The 18,042-nt window shown below is 38.7% G+C and overlaps 1 protein-coding gene across 1 annotated transcript in view; it reads right to left on the bottom strand.

Moving 5' to 3' along the window:
• The window catches only part of NUBPL (nucleotide binding protein-like), a 90,830-nt gene that overhangs the window by 48,117 nt on the left and 24,671 nt on the right, over positions 1 to 18,042 (bottom strand). The window contains exons 7-8 of the mRNA XM_009887005.1: positions 8,881 to 8,920; positions 8,700 to 8,790 (exon numbers count right to left, since the gene is read on the bottom strand). Coding sequence (XP_009885307.1) covers positions 8,700 to 8,790; positions 8,881 to 8,920 — 131 coding nt within the window. The remainder of the gene's footprint in view (positions 1 to 8,699; positions 8,791 to 8,880; positions 8,921 to 18,042) is intronic.

The raw sequence follows: 18,042 nt of genomic DNA, 5'->3' as shown, positions 1-18,042 counted from the left end.
TTTGGACATAGAAGATTTATTCCACGTGTGCAAATTCTTATTTTAAGATGTCTTTTGCTGCCATCTTTGAACTTTTCTTTGTCCAATATAGACTGTAAAATACTCAAGGCTGACACTGATAGCAAGATTAAAAAAGAAAAAGAAAAAAAGAAAAATTCAACCTATGGTTCTACAGAGGAGGGACAGATGCCTGAGACTGAGTTTCAGAAAGGTACGCATTCTAGGCAGCACACTGCTAAAGCTAAAGCAAAGAACTGCCATAAGTCTCCAGCACAACCTTGGCATTGCTACTCAATTCTAAGATGCCTGAGAGCACATCAACACACATAACCCTGGAATCCCCATTTTTAAATCTCTCCTAGATCAAGGTACTTTATCAAAACAAGAGGCATGACACGAAAATATATATATAATTCTCTATTTTTTTTTATTTCATAGTTTATATTAAGGATGCTTATTCAAGAGTTAAGGCTTATTTGGGTTTGACTTTTATGTCTCTGCCTACAGGGATCTGGTCAGCACCTCTGATGTCTAAAAAGGCCGGCCAAATGACAGGAAACGCTACTGAGGAAAGGATGCTCTCAGTCATTATGATGAAGCTTGCTCATTTGATTGCAAGACTTAATTGTATATTCATTTGAGCAAGAGAGATGAGGTAGCATGACTGTCTAGCTTAGTGATTAGAGCACTCATACTAGAGAGGCACCTGCGCTTCAGTTCAGGTTTTGACTGAGTGCTCTAAGCAGTGTTCTCTGTGAAAGGCAGAACCATTTTCTCCTCTTTGAGCTGTAGGCTTTAATGGAGTTATATACCAATCGTCAAATAGGCAATGGAATGCAAATTTAGAACTAATCCCAGATTCACGGAACAACTCAGTTTTGAAGGGACGTCAGGCGGTTATCTGCCTGGTCCATCTTGCTGCTCAAAGCAGGACCAACTTAGAGCACGTTACTCAGAGTCTTGCCCAGCTGAGTTCTGAGTATCTTCCAAAAAGAGATTCTAAAATCTCTTCGGGCAAGCTGTTCTGATGTGTGATTGCTTTCACTGTAAAACAACAAACCAACCAACCCACCAACCCCTCACATTTATAGTGCAACTTGCATTCATTACCTCTTGTGCTATCACTGTGCATATCCAGGAAGCATCTACTTTCATCTTCTCTGTACATATCCATTAGGTAGTTGAAGACAGCAGTTCATACCTCCTTTTAACCATCTCAAAACCAAAAAAAAAAACCCACTTCTCTCAGTGTCTCTTCACATATTACATGCTTCATCCCCCTTATTACCCTGATGGCTCTTTGCTGGAGAATATATATGCAAGGAAGCATGTACCATCAGAAGTTAAGCAATTGTGCATTTATCTGCAAAAGACATTTAAGCTCTGATAAGTATCAGTTGAGGTGAATGCCAGTGATACATTTACAATCATCTTAGGCATTCTTAACAGATTTTGTATCATTGACACACACACATACCTTGGGAACCTGAAACACAAAATATATTGTGCTCAGTAGAAAAAAAAATGTATAATGAATTTATTTCATAAATATGAAAAAGTATCAAAGGAAGAAGTTTAAATTTACTTGGATGCTGTAAATACTAGTCTTAGTATTTTTGTGCATCTCTCAAGAAATGGTAACTCATTACAGTGCTGGACACTGTATAAACACAGAATGAGATTTCCATAATCTCAAAAATGTAAGGCAAAAGGCAGTATGTGGACACAAACAGAAGCCAAAGGGCAACTCTTAGTAAACCAAACTAATCAATCAGGCAGACGGCTCAGCATGTAGGACCTTACTACCTTACTGCCAAGGTTCTTGTCGTGTATTGCTTCCAATCCATATACACATAATTCCTTCTAATTTTGAATGCTTTCCTCTACTTTCTCCATTTTTCTGTTTGTAAGAAATCTATTTACACACACAGGCAAACAAGACAGTGCAAAACTGTGAAAATTTATATGCTGAAGAATTTCTGAGATTTAACACGGCATGTTATAAATACACAATAAACGAGATCGGACTGATGTCTACAGACACCATATACAGAACATTCTGCTGTGTAGAACGTGCACAGCAAAACAGTCAATGGCAGACCTCACAACCCACATTCTGCTCAATATTTCAAAGACAATTTATCCATCTGCCGGCATCTTCGCTATTCCCAATAACTTACAATACTCTACAACTACTAAGTATCAGAGAATTATGCTACAAAACAGGTTTGAGTCCATACATGCATATTCATACACACACGCTCTACTATATAAATACTACCACCATTACCTTTGGGAAGTGCTGGTTTCAAAGCAATTTTTAGTAGAAGATGACTTCAGAAGGAAAGTAGCACACAAAATCTCCGTCAATAGCTGAACTTTCAAAATTATGTACAATAGTAATAACCACATAAACTGAGTTAAAGTTTTTTTTAAACGACAAGACTGGATCTTCAGGCTACAGCCCTATTAAGCTTTGGGTTGAGCTAACAAAATAATTTTGACCATTCTTCTGCTGAATTTATGGTTTTCAACATGAATCTACAGAGTAAAATGCCCGTCCACGCTTCAAAGCACAAAGCCCCTTTTCCTTTTGGTGACGTGCACCTGCTCTGCATTAGAAGTTTTATATAATTTGCTGTCTGCTAACTTCCCGGTATTCTTTCCTTTCCAATTATATCCCTCCCAGTGAAAACTTGTTTTATTTTAATTTTCTTTCAATACACACCTTTTAGAAAACAGAGGCACTAAAGCAGTGCTAAAAGAAGCAGCAAGAAAGAGATGCAGGAATTACAATTAGATAATAAGAAGAGTATTTTAGGGACTCATTAGAATTGAGCCACTCCACTTCATTGTCTTTCTGGGAAAATGTATTCATCCTTATCAAGTACATCTAAGGAACCTTTAGAGCTCACAATGTACTTAACAGTGCTGAGGCTCTCCTTCATAGCCATACTATACCAAGGACGCTGCCAACGCACAAAATGTTCTTGCTACTCTAGAGAAGCATGATAAGGAAGAAATAAAAGAGTCTTGCCATGTAAGATCTGACCAGCCTACAAAAACATAGGTTAAAGTGTCATGTCAGGGTAAGAAATCCTGTTAAGGACGTTAATCAACCAGAGATCCCTGCCTTGAAAAGAGAGCAGATTTTTGGGCTAGTTCCAAGGGGACTGTCTGCACTTAACAGAATTGCTGACATCTATAATCCATGTTGTATAGTAACGCTGGCTTCTAATAGTGATACAACTTTATCTACAGATATGACAAAGTGTCCTGGTTTCAGCTGGAACAGAGTTAATTTTCTTTCTAGTGGTTACTGTGTTTCAGATTTGGTATGAAAGGAATATCTATAATGCATATTGGTTTAGTTGTCATTTATATTTTCCAAGGACTATTTGCAGCTTCCCATAGAAGCTGAGAGGGAGCCTAAACAGAACCATGGAATGGCCAATGGAATATTCCGCACAACAGACCTCACGCTCAGTATATCGATGGGGGCGGGAGGAATCCACAATCACTGCTTGGGGCAGTGGCAGCTCACCAGACAGCAAGAGCGACTTTTGTCATTATTATTGTTATTGTTATTATTATTATTTTCCTTTTCTGTTATTGTTTCTATTAAACCATCTTTATTTCAACCCACGAGGTTTTCTTCCTTTCCCTTTTCCCTCCCTTTTTCCCCTCTTCTCTCTGCCCTTCTGAGGAAAGGTGGAGAACTGCGCGAGCAGCTCCATGGTCTTAGCTGCCAGCTAGGGTTAAACCACAACACAAAGATACCAGGAGAACACAACATGCTAAAATACACTTTTGTATTTTACCTGTAGTCCCATTTTTTTATTTGATTTTTTTAATATAAATGCTGATTTTTCCACTGCATATTGATTTTTTTCCTTCTCTGCCAGTATTTCAACTTGATAACGCATGTAGAGTAAGATAGAGAATTCAAGATCACAGAAACCAACACTTACTATCCTTCATATTAAAAGTTTTACTAATTACTCCCCAAACAAGAAAACCCCTCCATTTGTATTGCTGCTATGACTGTAGCAGCCATTAAATGGGCAGGCAACACAGTGCTGCTTCCTCTCCCTCAGCCTTTTGACAGAACAATTGCCACAATACACTCCAGGATGTAGAGCAGCCAGTCATGCTGCTCCTGGGTCAGTTCAGAATTGTGCCTGCACCTTTCTAATTGCTCCTTTGCCATTGAACTGTCAAGATGTCCTCAGACAGAAGTGAGGATGGTGCTAGAAAGCTTACCATACAGACTGTATGGGACAGTGGTGATGACCATTTGAAATCCTTGTTGCAAACGCAGTTTAAACTAGCGAACAAGTTTTGCTTGCCTTTTTTTTTTTTCAAATAACCTTTATATTTCTAAGGTTCTTAGCTGTCTACTCCATTCTTACTTGAGCAGAGCTTTTCAGACACATTACTGTTCAAGTAAAGGCTTCAGGTAGCTCTCAAAAAAATTTGTATCTCTACTGTACTTAGCCTAAAGGTTAATCAGAAGTCACTCCCACAGCAAATACACCAAGACGATGCATTTTGAGGGAGCTTGTTTAATCTGAACCAAGTACCATAGCACTGAGTCAAGACACACAAAGTAAATGAACAAGTGCTGAATGAGACTACACAAAAGAGTAGGCAGCTCCTGAAGTGTATGTTAAGTGAAAACCGAATAGGAAAAGCCTAGTGCTACAGATGACACGGGAAAACTATCAAAACGTCCTTACCTGGGCTTCAACGATATCTTCACAGAAAAGAACCATCTTTAAAAAAAACTCAAGTAAACAAAAAAATACACTCTTCTATCTCACCTACAGGCAAACAAGATTCAAGGGAAGTGTTAACAGAGGTGAAAGAGTTTGTACATGAAAATAACTGGCAGGGAAATGTGAAGAGTTAAAACCCAGATAGGAGAAAAAGAGCACCCTGTGGTGTAAATGGGCCTACAGAACATCTAATTATGTGAACAAAGAAGTCACTTCTCAGCCACAACAAAACTTTGGATAATTTCAAGGCACGTAAAATTGAGATATATTTAATTGAAAGAGTTATTAATATGTTTACATAGAACCAAATATTCCATTACTGTTTATAATTCACTTTCGCTACAGGTGAAAAATCATTTCCTTACGTATTTCTTGTTCTTTCAGTAATGTATCACCATCCCTTTCCTTCTTTTCTATTGAGCAATACTTTTATTAAAAGTAGGACACATTATAGAATCAATATGCTATATATTTTCATTTACATACTGATTTGATACACATACATCAACATCTATGTAACGTACGTAACACAATATACTAAACTGTTAAATCTATTTTGTACTATACGGCACATTTCCTTCAGACTCTGTATAAGGAAAATGGTATGATGTGTTCCAGAAAACTGTCCTTGCTCATGAAATACGGATTACCAGAGAAACACCAAGCACTAATTTTGGTCTTCAATATTATTGCCTGTTATCTACCATACAACATACAAGAACAAAGGTAACTTCTCAGACTAGACATGCGGCAAAAGGAGAGTCTGGATTTAAAAGGTGCTGTTTTATCTGAAAAGTGATGTACATCCTGGCCGTATGCAAGTAGAAGCGAAAAGAGACAAAAATGATGTTAGACTCTGGACTGTGCTGAAAAGCCATTCATCCACCAAAGAAGTAAAACCAGAGAAAGACAATTATACACGTATTACAAAGAGTGAGGTAACATGCAGTAAGTATAGAAGAAAGCAGATAATATATATATTTAACAAATGTATTTTCCAAAGTAAGAATTGCAGACATTTAAATAAGTTGCAAGCACTTAAATACTCATTACAGGCACAGATCAATTATGAGTTAACAAGTTAATGGGTTAACAAGTCCCCATTAATGAATATGGAAACTAGACCCTCCAGTTCTTTATTGGAGTACCTGAAACATGATAAACTCTGGAAAACAGATTTGTACATATGGAAAAAAACGAACATGCATCCATTTATTTACAGAGTGAATGCATAGTCCTTGCCTTCTTAAAAAAAAAAAAAAAAAAACAGAAACAAAAAAAAAACCTCCACCATCTAACAATAAACACCATTATAAAATACCACCAGCGTTTTTAATGCAAAAGTCTGGTAACCTTTGTGTTTTCTATCTGGCTGACTTAATTATTTTAAGAACTTAGTATTTTATCAGCTTGTCTGAATGCACACAAGCTCCTTACATTTATATTATACTATAAAGCTCAATTAGGGAGCAAATTTAGATGGTTTATATATAGCTATAGAGGTAAAGCAGATACTTCTTAAGAACATGGTCTTACAAAGTTGAATATAAGCAGAAGTATTTCACTCTTGCAAGCAACTTTTTCCTGTCAAACAGAAGATAATAGCTAAGACCAACCAGAACAGATAAAGAGAAAACAAGGGAAAATTTCAAAGCCCTCAACAGATCACAAAGCTATTTCTACTATAAAATAGAATGACAGCCTATTTAAAAACATCATCACATGCTGTTGTCCTCTCTTGTTTAGGTGTCCAGCACTATAACACTATTGGTTCTACAGTTAATCCCTTCTTGAGACTGACTAGTAACTACATCAGAAGGGAGATTACAGTTTTTAAAAACAAAATAGCATGTGTTAGTCTGGAAAATTTATTAGTTATTTTCTAAAAACCACCTGTGCATCAGATAGAACCTGCTGGTTCTCCCTGTCATCTGTAAGCTTCTTTCTTCGAAGGAGGAGATGCAAACAGCTTTTTCAATCACACATTTAAGACCACTCTGGTCATCATGCATGTGATGGATTGACCTTGCCTGGATGCCAGGTGCCCACCAAGCCGCTCTATCATTCCCTTCCTCAGCAGGACAGGAGGGGGGAGAAAAATATGATGGAAAAAAAATACTCATGGGTCAAGATAAAGGCAGTTTAATAAAGCAAAAGCAAAGGCTGTCCGTGGAAGCAAAGGATTACAAAAGATTTATTCTCTACTTCCCATCAGCAGGTGATGCCCAGCCACTTCCCGGGAAGCAGGGCTTCAGTATGCATAGCAGTTGCTCCGGAAGACAAACATCGTAATAACAAATCCCCCCCCATTTCTCTTAGATTTTATTTCAGACATCATATGATACGCATATGTCACTCTGGGTCAGCTGTCCCAGCTGTGTCCCCTCCCAAAATCTCGCCTACCCCTAGCCTACTGGTGAGGGGGGAATGTTGGGGAGACAGCATTGCTGCTATGCTAGCACTGTTCAGCAGTACCCAAAACACTGGTCTGTTATCAACACCTTTGTAGATACCGATACAAAGCACAGCAGTATGAGGGCTGCCATGGGGAAAAATTAACTCCACCTCAGCCAGACCCAATACAACGCAGCAACAAAATACTTGTGAGAAAAAGAACTTGAGCTGTAAAGTCTTCCTCTTTCAGAATTCAGGTTCCACTGTCAAGGAAATCCCTGACGCCCCAAGCATTAATGGACCCTCTCATTCCTGCAGTATTATCGGCCAGCATGTAACTGCTTCGTCGGTTGCTAGGGAGCAACGAGCTCATTACAAGGCATCATCCGCACCCTCCACGAGGATGCTGGCACATGTTTCCCATCTGGGGATACCACCGACTGAAGTCAGGGCACTGAAGCGCCTGCCAGTCCTCAGTCTCCCAGGGTAGAGCATGCCAATACGGCAGGTGCTAACTTTAGCTCTACCTTCAAGGGTTTAGGCTCCAGTCTTTGTGAGCCTGGGCAACACAATGCAACACACAAAGAGGTCAGAACAGCCTTCCGCAGCTATTGGCATGGGCAACCCTTATTTTTAAAGCCAAATCTAGGCAAAGATGTTCTTCCCGAAATTTTGGCAGACACATGGCTTTTCTGACTAGGGCAACGATTGCCATTATTCTAAAGTCTGTGCTAGAGAAAAATTCAGAAAAAAATGGAAAAAGGCTGGAAAAAAAATATCTTTTCAGTCATTAAGGGAGCACAAGATTTGGAGGCATTTACAGAAGACGCACAGAAACCTAGTGATCTCCAAGTTGTGTACATTAAAACCCTGGAGTGAATGTTAGTTGTGAACAATCTGGGTCACTTCAAAGTCTAAACATGCAACCTTAATGCATTTTTTCAGCTGTTTGTCTCATTAGCACTTCACAGATCTATTCACAATAACAGGAAAAAAAAAATCTGTCAAGAAATAAAAAAGCCGTCCTGCTTCCATATGCCAGGAAATTTATTAACTAACAATCTATCTGCATTACACAGAGATGGTATCTAATGATTTTCATGTACCTGTCATATGTCAAATGCCATCCAAGAACTCTTAGTGCTGCTGAATTAACAAGCACATAAGGGAATACCGCTGTAGATATGCATAGATATCTATACATTCAAATCCTTAGGCAACTCCAAAATGCCTTTTTTTTTTAACAATCCCATAAAGAAACAAAAAGGAATGACAAGGAATGCAAATTGGGGTGATTCACTCATCAAATGCATGGAAAAACAGCTCTATTTGAAGGGGATAGGTAAACGTAAAAAGTGTCAAGTTTCCTTCTTAACTGAAGATTACATTTTTAAGAATTTAAGATCAAGATACAAAAAATATTCAACACTAATATATGAAATAATGTCACAGGCACTCATATATCAGTTAAGTGCATTTTAAAATAACCAATTAGTTTGAAACACAAATATGTACCTAACTCCTTACCTGTCTCAACAATTTCTCAACAGCTGACATTACCATGAGCCCTCTCCACACAACCGGAGCAGTCTCTTCTATCAAGAAACCCATAGACATGCTGAAACAACAAAGCAAAAACTTAAGCTTTCCAGCACAATAACAACTACATCTGTAAAGAAGGTTGATTTAAATGAAAACATATGCTCACCATGCGATTCCATAGTTCTTAAGGGGCCTCATTAGATTTTCTAAAACAAAAGCAAACAAGGGTTTCTTTTTTGTGGGGCAGAGTTGGTTTGGGGTTTTGGTTTTTTGGGTTGGTTTTTTTTTTTTAAGAAATAAGCTTACACAATTTTTTTCCTTTTAAGAGCAGCTTTCCCTCTCTGTTCAAAGGATTTGTCTCTTTTTCCCCCTCATCCCTTCAATATATGCATACCTTCACCTATTCTATCTAAGAACCTGGCCCCACTTTTTCTTAGGTTGTTACATTTTACTGATACGATTCATCTTTTGCCAGAATAACAATGTATTTGCCCTTAATATAATGTCACTTTGTGCTGCTGAAACCAAGACTTCATCTATTTGTATGAAATCCCCAAGCTGCAAGGCATAAACCCCCTATTAGGCAGCCGTCTACTTCTGCAGTACCTCGCTAAACGGCAACTCATTTATATCAGAACAAAATCAAAGTTCTACAACATGATGGGATTTTAATTATTTTTTTTTTAAACTACACTATTCACTAATCTCATGAATTACAGGATTGTTCCCATTAACACACCAATGTTTTGGGGAATTCTTCTCCTTGTTTTAAGTCTGCTTTGGAACCCCAGAGAACAGGTACCCAACAAAGCCACCCCTAAACTATGTGCTGTCAACAGCTCCAGGTAAGAAGTCCTGGATTTCTTCAGACTGGCAGAAGTCTGCAGGACTTCCAAAACTTCTAGAGGAACAAAAGATGCTTTTTTGAACATTGCAGAGGTAATGCCTTCGTCATACTCCATATTCCTATGCTTTCCAGTGTCAAGAAAAAAAGGAGGGAGAAACATTGTAACTGTTCTGCCAGCAAAGGGGCAAACAAGCAGAAAGTAAGCAAAAAACATGTGTATCCAAAACAAAACCCCACGAAAGCCAAGAACTCTTCTTTATAGTCTCTGCCATCTAAATCCACACCTCAGTTCAAAACGGTGCACACACACACGCAAAAACAAAAGGAATTTTATGCACAGGCGGGAACCAGCAGAAAATAGAAAGAATACTTTAAGCAATTAAAAAAAAATTATAATACATATTTTGACAGAAACTTTTGATGCACCCGAAGTAAAATATATATAGATCGTAAAATAAAACCAATGTGAATATAATGCAGTGCATTCAAAGCTGAATTCCAAATTCATACAAAATAACACCCCAGAGCATGCAAATTAAACGGTTAAACTCTACAGATGAAAGCTTTCAAGCAATCAAGTACGCGGGCATTCAAGCTATGTAATTTTGTAGAAACACGGCTGAAAATAAATTGGATGTAGTTTTTCCTATCCACAGTGTTTTGGTTTACAAATCAAAAGAGAACAAAATATGAAGTTAAACGAATCAGTTGCATGACTACAGCATTCAGGAATGGGTATGGAATTGCTATTGGAAAAGAGGGGCTTGGACTGACGCACTGCATCCGTGTAATGCAGCTCTTCTCTACATGCACAGCTCTTTTCAGCATTTAGTCCGGGTCTATTTTGGTGGCATTTTACTGCCTAACCGCATTTCTAGGAATCGCAGCCTTACTTCTCCCCCCTGCTGTAAGACAGTTCTGTTATGAAGAGGTTGACGACATTTGAACTTCAGCCCAGAGCAATCTCAAAGCACTGCTTTGGTGTCCTTGTAAACAACATAGGTAACACCACAAGTTATAATACCGTTAGAAGTCTTGAGAAAAATGACTACATATTTACCTATGAGAAGGTTTAAAAAGAAAAGAAACAGGAAAAAAAAGTATCTGCAACAGCATATATATCATTGCAGGTTCGAGGTCTGCTTCATTTTTACCATGAAATAGGAACAATTTTAAGAAAAAATGAAAACAAAAAATGGGAGGCTGATCCTTGACCACCCAGCACATGAGGACCAGGAACCGGAAGGTAAGGATGGAAAAGATGCATTTATTCTGAGAAAGTTCACTAAAATACCGTGTCACTTCACTTCTCAGTTCAATCCAAGTGCTCTACAGTATGGCAGTCAAATATGCAGAGACTAACATCCCAACATCCACCACCTGCAGTGGCAGGTTCTCCTGTGCAGAGCCCAGGCAGACATACTAATGCCACAGAACAGACACACCTTCAGAGATCTCCCTTTCCTTCACCTCAGTGGGTACAACAGGAGAGTTGTGAGTACACAAACACTGACCCACAGAGCAGCCAAAGGGGCCTCTCTGTTGTTACAACACGTGCACTGTTTATTTCTCAACGGCAGAATTTAATTTTATGAAAACTGGATCTTATTTTCTTTGGTTAACAACAAGGACTATAAACTGCTCCGAGCAGCAAGATTTAATCAAATTTATACAATGCACATGAACAATTCACAACCTGCTGTATATTCTGGCTATAATGTTCTGCATATTCTCAAAGTAATACAAAATATTGCAGAGCACCCCACTGTTTGCCTACTGCTAAAAAGCATTCTTAAGACTATCTCAAATCTAAAGTGCTTCAGTGGGTTCTGGTAATCATCCTTGTCTCATCAAAAGCAACAGGCGTTCCTCCTCCTTCGTCCTGGGTCTCACGAAGATTTTCTAAAACATAACATGTAAAGAAGATTTAGCTTAATGAGATCTCAGTAACATCTCTAATTCCCACTGCTTTCAGAGTAAACACTTCCTTCTCTGTTATTAGACACCTATCGTACAGCTCCAAAAATCCAACATGCAACAAAACAGATTTCTTAAAATCGCAACACAAAGCAATACTATGACACCTATGCTAAGAGATCAATAAAATATCCTTGTTTATGACTTTTCAGTCATAAAATAAAAGGGTGCTGTGATTTCTCTGAACATACAAAATGAGATCAATAAGATCAACAGAGTACCAATGAAATGCCAATAAAATGTGTTCTCTGGTAGGGTACAAGTAGGGCACGAGAAAAGGCAGATACAAGCAAGTTCATGGCAGCATTACAGCAGACTGCAGATTAAAAGAGTTCTAGGAGTGGTCTGAAGTCTGGGTTGTTACTCATGTGGGGAAGAATGATGTCGGAGTCATTAGGATGGATCTTCTGCATTCTGTAATATTTTTTTTTAACTTTTTCCCCAGAAAAAAAGCAGCGTTGCAGGCTATCCTGAGAAGGTAACTGAGTTACTCCATTCTTTTTCTCTACAGAGCCCGACACAGCCATTCAGTGGTGGCCGCAGGAAAGTACATCCAGAGCTATAGGTACAGCCTTGGCTGAGACAGTTACCTTTCTTCATAGTAGCTTGCATGGTGCTGTGTTTTGGATTTGTGCTGAAAGCAGGGATGATAACACACAGATATTGTAGTCACTGCTGAGCAGTGCTTGCACAGCATCAAGACCTTTTCTGCCTCTCTCGCTGCCCCACCAGCGTGCAGGCTGGGGGGTGCACAAGAAGTTGGGAGGGGACACAGCCGGGACAGCTAACCCCAACTGCCCAAAGGGATATCCCATACCACATGGTGTCATGCTCGGCAATAAAAGCTGTGGAAAGAAGAAGGAAGGGCGGGATGTTTGGAGTTCTAGTGTTTGTCTTCCCAAGTAACTGTCAAGTGTGACAGAGCCCTGCTTTCCTGGAGATGCCTGAACACCTGCCTGCCCATGGGAAGTAGGGATTTAATTCCTTATTTTGATTTGCTTGTATGTGTGGCTTTTGCTTTTCCTATTAAACTGTCTTTGTCTCAACCCATGAGTTTTTGCACTTTTACCCTTCTGATTCTCTCCCCATACCGCTGGGGGGGAGTTAGTGAGCGGGTATGTGGTGCTTAGTTGCCGGCTGTGGGTTAAACCACAAGCAGGCATTTCAATTCTTCGCTTAATTTTCAGGAGAGGTCTGATGAGTGATACATTAGAGCAAGCCAAGGCTTACATTCAGTCTTATGTCACCAGGTAAGAAAAGATCATTATTCCAGAAGACTGTGATATTATACTACACCTTCTTAGGAGGCATCATGCTGTTTAAGAAAAGCAAAGGTAGCTTATAATTATTAAATATGAGTATAGTGGATCATGCAACACCCTAGCAAATCTATTTTGAGCTCAGTGACTGAGCAAGCACTAATGCAGAGGAGTTGCTGAGAGTGTTCAAGTGTCTGAATTAAGGGGTGGGTTGTTTTTTTTTACCCTTTCAAAGGAAAAAAAAAATATAGACACATGAGATGAAAACACTGGAAGCTCAGATCTTCCTCCCTATTAAAGATTACGTATTGTACTCAGCTCTTTTTGGAACTTGCCGCTATAATGGAAGATCAGAAACTTCCTAGAATGATAACTAATTATTTTACTTAATGATTGTCTTCAAAAAATCTTAACAGTGGAAGTCAACGGTCTGTCCCAACTGGATTTTGGTCATTGAACAGGAAGGTGGTGTTTCAAGTTGTTCTAAGATATCAATAGCTAAATCTATCAAAAAGTAGAACAATTACACAATTTTCCAGTTAAAACCAAGCTACTGACCTTTGCATGCAGATTTCCAAATGTTTCCAAAGACACTACTACTGCAGAAGTGTTTGCCAGCACAGACACCACTGCAAGCTCCGGGCTATGCTCTGAACACATCTGCTTCCTGAGTCTTAATTTTTACACGTGCCTTGTTTCTGTAACACCCATGCACCCAAAATGAACATTTTTACCTAACAACATGCTCTGCAGTGGGGAATTACTATCTCATATTACAGATAAGGGAATCAAGACCTGGACTGTGAAACTTGGTCTAGGTTATTGAAGAATCCTGTGGATTTAGAGACTTATGCTGTGTTCCCCCAAGGTCTGATGCTCCAACAGAGCCATGGCTCCACTCACAGAATCTCCAATGTTGGAAAGCATGCTATGCAGGGCTGATAAACATCTAGGAGATCTAAACAGTTTAGGTGCATTGTTGAAGTTCCATATTTACCCTTGAAACTCCCAAATATATCTGAAAGAATTAAAATTTTAAAAAAGCAAACTGAGGCACAAACAGTAAGCTGTAGGAAATTACACTGCATATTGTCTACAATACTACAACTCTGAAAAACATTTTAGCATCTCACATTTAAGCATTAAACCAGCAGCTTTAAAAGTGTATTTCTGAATAGCTCATAAGTTTAAGTATTCCTTCATCTTTTATAGTGTTAAATAAAATCTATACTGTAACTCCTCTGCATACATTTATCAAAATTTGAGCAAGTTGATAATTCTTCATAGTTTATACAAAAGCTAAAGGTTCTGCTGCTGTTTGCACAGCTCATCATTAGCTGAGGTTTTCATGACAAATTGCTATTTTCCACCTCCTCACATCTCAGCGACATCTCACTGCCTGACACACAGAAGACGTATGGCCCAACAAAACACAGAGACACACTGCAGAATAGCCTGTTGATTCCAGTACATTAAACAAGATTATCTGAGACAAACTCAATTAATGTGCCATATATAGAGACAAGCTGAAACCGACTGTCAGCACGGCCACTTGTAAAAATCTCAAAAATTTTTGCATCATCTGTTTTTTAATTGTGTACAATTTCATGCCGCAGTAACTACAGAATACTCTATCACAATCTATGTTAGAACTCCAACATACACAGCACCTTCTGTTAATCACAGTTAGCAGTAATTTTCATATGGCTGTCACTATGTGGAAGTATAAGGAACTTATTTGCTGCTTATTTTGAAAGTCACCTCACAAGATCAACATTTTGTGATGGGACGATCCGGGTTCCAGTGAAGGACACAAAGGCTTCAGACTGTAGAGGGTTTCCAACAACAGGAAGGGAAAAGGGGAAGGGGGCAACAAGAGGGAAGGGAGGGAAGGGAGGGAAGGGAGGGAAGGGGGCAACAAGAACAACAAGAGGGAAGGGAGGGAAGGGAGGGAAGGGAGGGAAGGGGGCAACAAGAAGGAAGGGAAGGAAGGAAAGGGGGCAACAAGAAGGAAGGGAAGGAAGGAAAGGGGGCAACAAGAAGGAAGGAAGGAAGGAAAGGGGGCAACAAGAAGGAAGGAAGGAAGGAAAGGGGGCAACAAGAAGGAAGGAAGGAAGGAAAGGGGGCAACAAGAAGGAAGGAAGGAAGGAAAGGGGGCAACAAGAAGGAAGGAGGAAGGGAGGAAAAAGCAGGGAGGGGAAAAAAGGGAGGGAGGAAAGGAAGAGGGGGAAGAAGGGAGGGAGGAAAGAGACACAGGACAGGAACAGTGACAAAAAGGTTGGGCTTTACTTGTGTAAATATAGATGTTTCCTGCCACTCTACATGCCTTAGAGAGCTGAGATTGGTACTAGGGAGAGATCGGGCTAGGAGATTTGACAGAGGACACAGAGGAAAGCCATGCCTTCTGAAGGGGCAGCTAGATTCCAAGCACCATACTCCAGCCTGCTTAAAGCAGTACTAGTTTCCTAAGCAAACGCAAGTGAATTCCACCCCCAGTGCAGTAAAAGGAAAAGAAATGCGGCAGAGGGGAGGGGGACAAATAGGAACAGGGACCCGGGGCATTCCTCAATAAAAGACAGAGGGACCAACCTATGTCAGAGGGGAATGGATGCTGTCACCAAAAGAAGGTTAGTCAAGAGTCACAATTTTAAATCATTGTTTTAACTGCTTATGCCAGAAGCCCAGAATATTCTACAGCAAGTGACAGACTAATTGAGACTTCCAGCTTGATTTCACACTGTGTTATAAGTTTCTCTGCAGGATCACCCCAGAAGTACGGCAACTTGTATTTTAAGCTTGAAGAGGTCCACACGAGGAAGGCTGCATTTCCCATTACACCCTGCGCTAACACTGTTATCTAACCATGAAGATACCACAAATACTAAAACCAAAGCAAACTAGCAATGAGACTCAAGGAGCATTATTCAATGCTCACACTTTAAGAAACAAATGCATAAAGAAACACAGCTTTTTCCAAAAGATTTGCTTCTCGTATTTAGTCAGTCTACCAATCCCATTACCTGAGTAGGTTTTCCACTTTTATTCCTCCTGATAGACTGCAGAGGAAACAAAGCACTGTAAAAGCTTTTTCATTAATGGAACTGTTTTGCAGATATGACATCATCAGTTCTACCTAAAAGCAAAAGAACTAATTGCTTGCTGGAATACTGTACTTCAAAAGTAAGTCTGGCACAAGTAAACAGCACAGTGATTTAGTCATATCTTTGTTACATTTTAAAGCATTGCTGACTTGTTAGGTTTGGAATAAAAACACAGGACTAGTTTTAAGTATCTTGCCACTACCTTCCATCACAAACACCTCCCTTCCAATCACTAAAATAACCCACATTTTGAAAAGCCCTCAGGATCCCCACGGTGCCAAAAAAGTTTATTTATAGTGGATCAAAGAGCTTTATTAGACTAATTTGGGTGGGTTTTTTTAGTTCATTATACCCACGAGGAATGAAATAAGACTAATAAAACATTCAGTTGAAGGCTTCTGTCCTGACACACAAAACCTCTGGGAAGGCTCATGTTATCTGAAGCACTGACTCTTCTGTGAGAGGGGGACTGCCCCATTCAGTCACCTAACTAACGGTGTGACAGACAACAATAAAGCAGAACATGGAGAAGGGGCAGACATTCCCTCCCTACACATTACCTCCCATTCAAGATCTAACATTCCAGTTAAATAGGGACTTCAATACATTTGAGTCCATCCAGCCTTTTTAGGTTAAGTATTGTAATGGAGACCCAAACAAAGAAGTGTAGGTGAAAAAGCACCTGGACACTGATGACATAGACGAAAACTACAGTAAACCTGTTGATTCTCCATTTAAAAAAAAAAAAAAAAATGTTTCTGTGTATACTAAATATTCCCTTTTGCGTTTCACACAAATCCCCTTACACATCATGCTGTGATTTTATTCTAATTCCACCACTTGTAAAATGAAGTTCTATGTACTTTACAAGATTATGATCATCAACTAAAGCAAAGGAAAGAGATGCTAGCTTTTAAACTCTTATTGTCACTTCTAGCCTCTGGTCACTATATGGAAAGGATTAAAATATTTTTTTTCTATTTTTGATGTTTTCCGCTTCATTTCTTTATTCTGAAAAGCCATTTCATTTTACTGGAGAGAAGGAGAAGGAAACAGAGAAAATACAGCAAAAAAACTCACAGAGAAAAAAGCATGAAAGTGAAACTGCAAGGTAAAAATATTGAGAAAATTCAGAATTAGTTACATTTCTTTAATTTTACTTCTAGCAGAGAAGAGGGATGGAAATATTTATTCCTCTGAAATAAGCAAAAAGGTAAACATGTTCAGTGTACAAACAAAAAATGAAATATTTCTTTTGTTTATGTATGTGCAATGAAAAGTGTATCTATCATGTTACTATAATAAAACCATTTTGCAATTTAATTCCAACTTGTATAAAAGTTGAACCAGACAAACCATTTGTACCTCTGAGAGTAAACTTTATAATGTAATGAATATTTGCTAGCGATAATCCATATCAAAACATTCGTAAGTACTACACTGCAGGATTAACAACATGAGGAGTAATACACTTCCACTTTCAAGTACTTGAAATGTATTTTTTCAGGTTACGGTGCTTCAGTAATTTGTATTGCAATAGCTTTTAGTAAAATTTGACTTGCCATTTATCAAAAAAAGAATGTTCTCAGTAAGAGACTAATTACTACACCACATTTCTTATCTTATACTTTTTTGCCATATTTTTTGTAAGTATGAATTTCTGTGTAATGAAGAATAAAATTTTAATAAATTAACTGTCTAGAGGTTTTTTATTTTTTAAACAGCAGCTAACAACTGCATGCCTATAAATAATTCCTTGCAGAGTTGGGTATCCTCCACCTCCTTTCCCTTCCAAGTAAAGGTTATCAATTTTTTTCCACAAGTGAACTCAACAATAGCTGAATTAATCCTTTTTGAGGTTAATTGTTACAGGCTTGAGGGCAATAGTCAAGGTCCGGAATAAAATATTTAACACTTGAGTATTCTTCTCATTTTCAGCTACCTCATCACATATGAAAGAGCCTGAAAAATATAAGCCACAACTAATTACAACATTCTGAATTATTATTTTCTCACATGTAAGACACATGGGACTCCACTACTTCGGTCAACCAGACAACCTGGGATAAGATATCACGGAAAGTAAAACACAGGGCTTCAGTTCAGATTTCTTTCAAAATAGAATCGGTAAAGCATATCGTTAG

This window comes from Charadrius vociferus, unplaced genomic scaffold, assembly GCF_000708025.1.
Source record: "Charadrius vociferus isolate BGI_N301 unplaced genomic scaffold, ASM70802v2 scaffold14, whole genome shotgun sequence".
Lineage (NCBI taxonomy): Eukaryota > Metazoa > Chordata > Aves > Charadriiformes > Charadriidae > Charadrius > Charadrius vociferus.
This window is presented reverse-complemented; position numbering and strand designations above follow the sequence as displayed.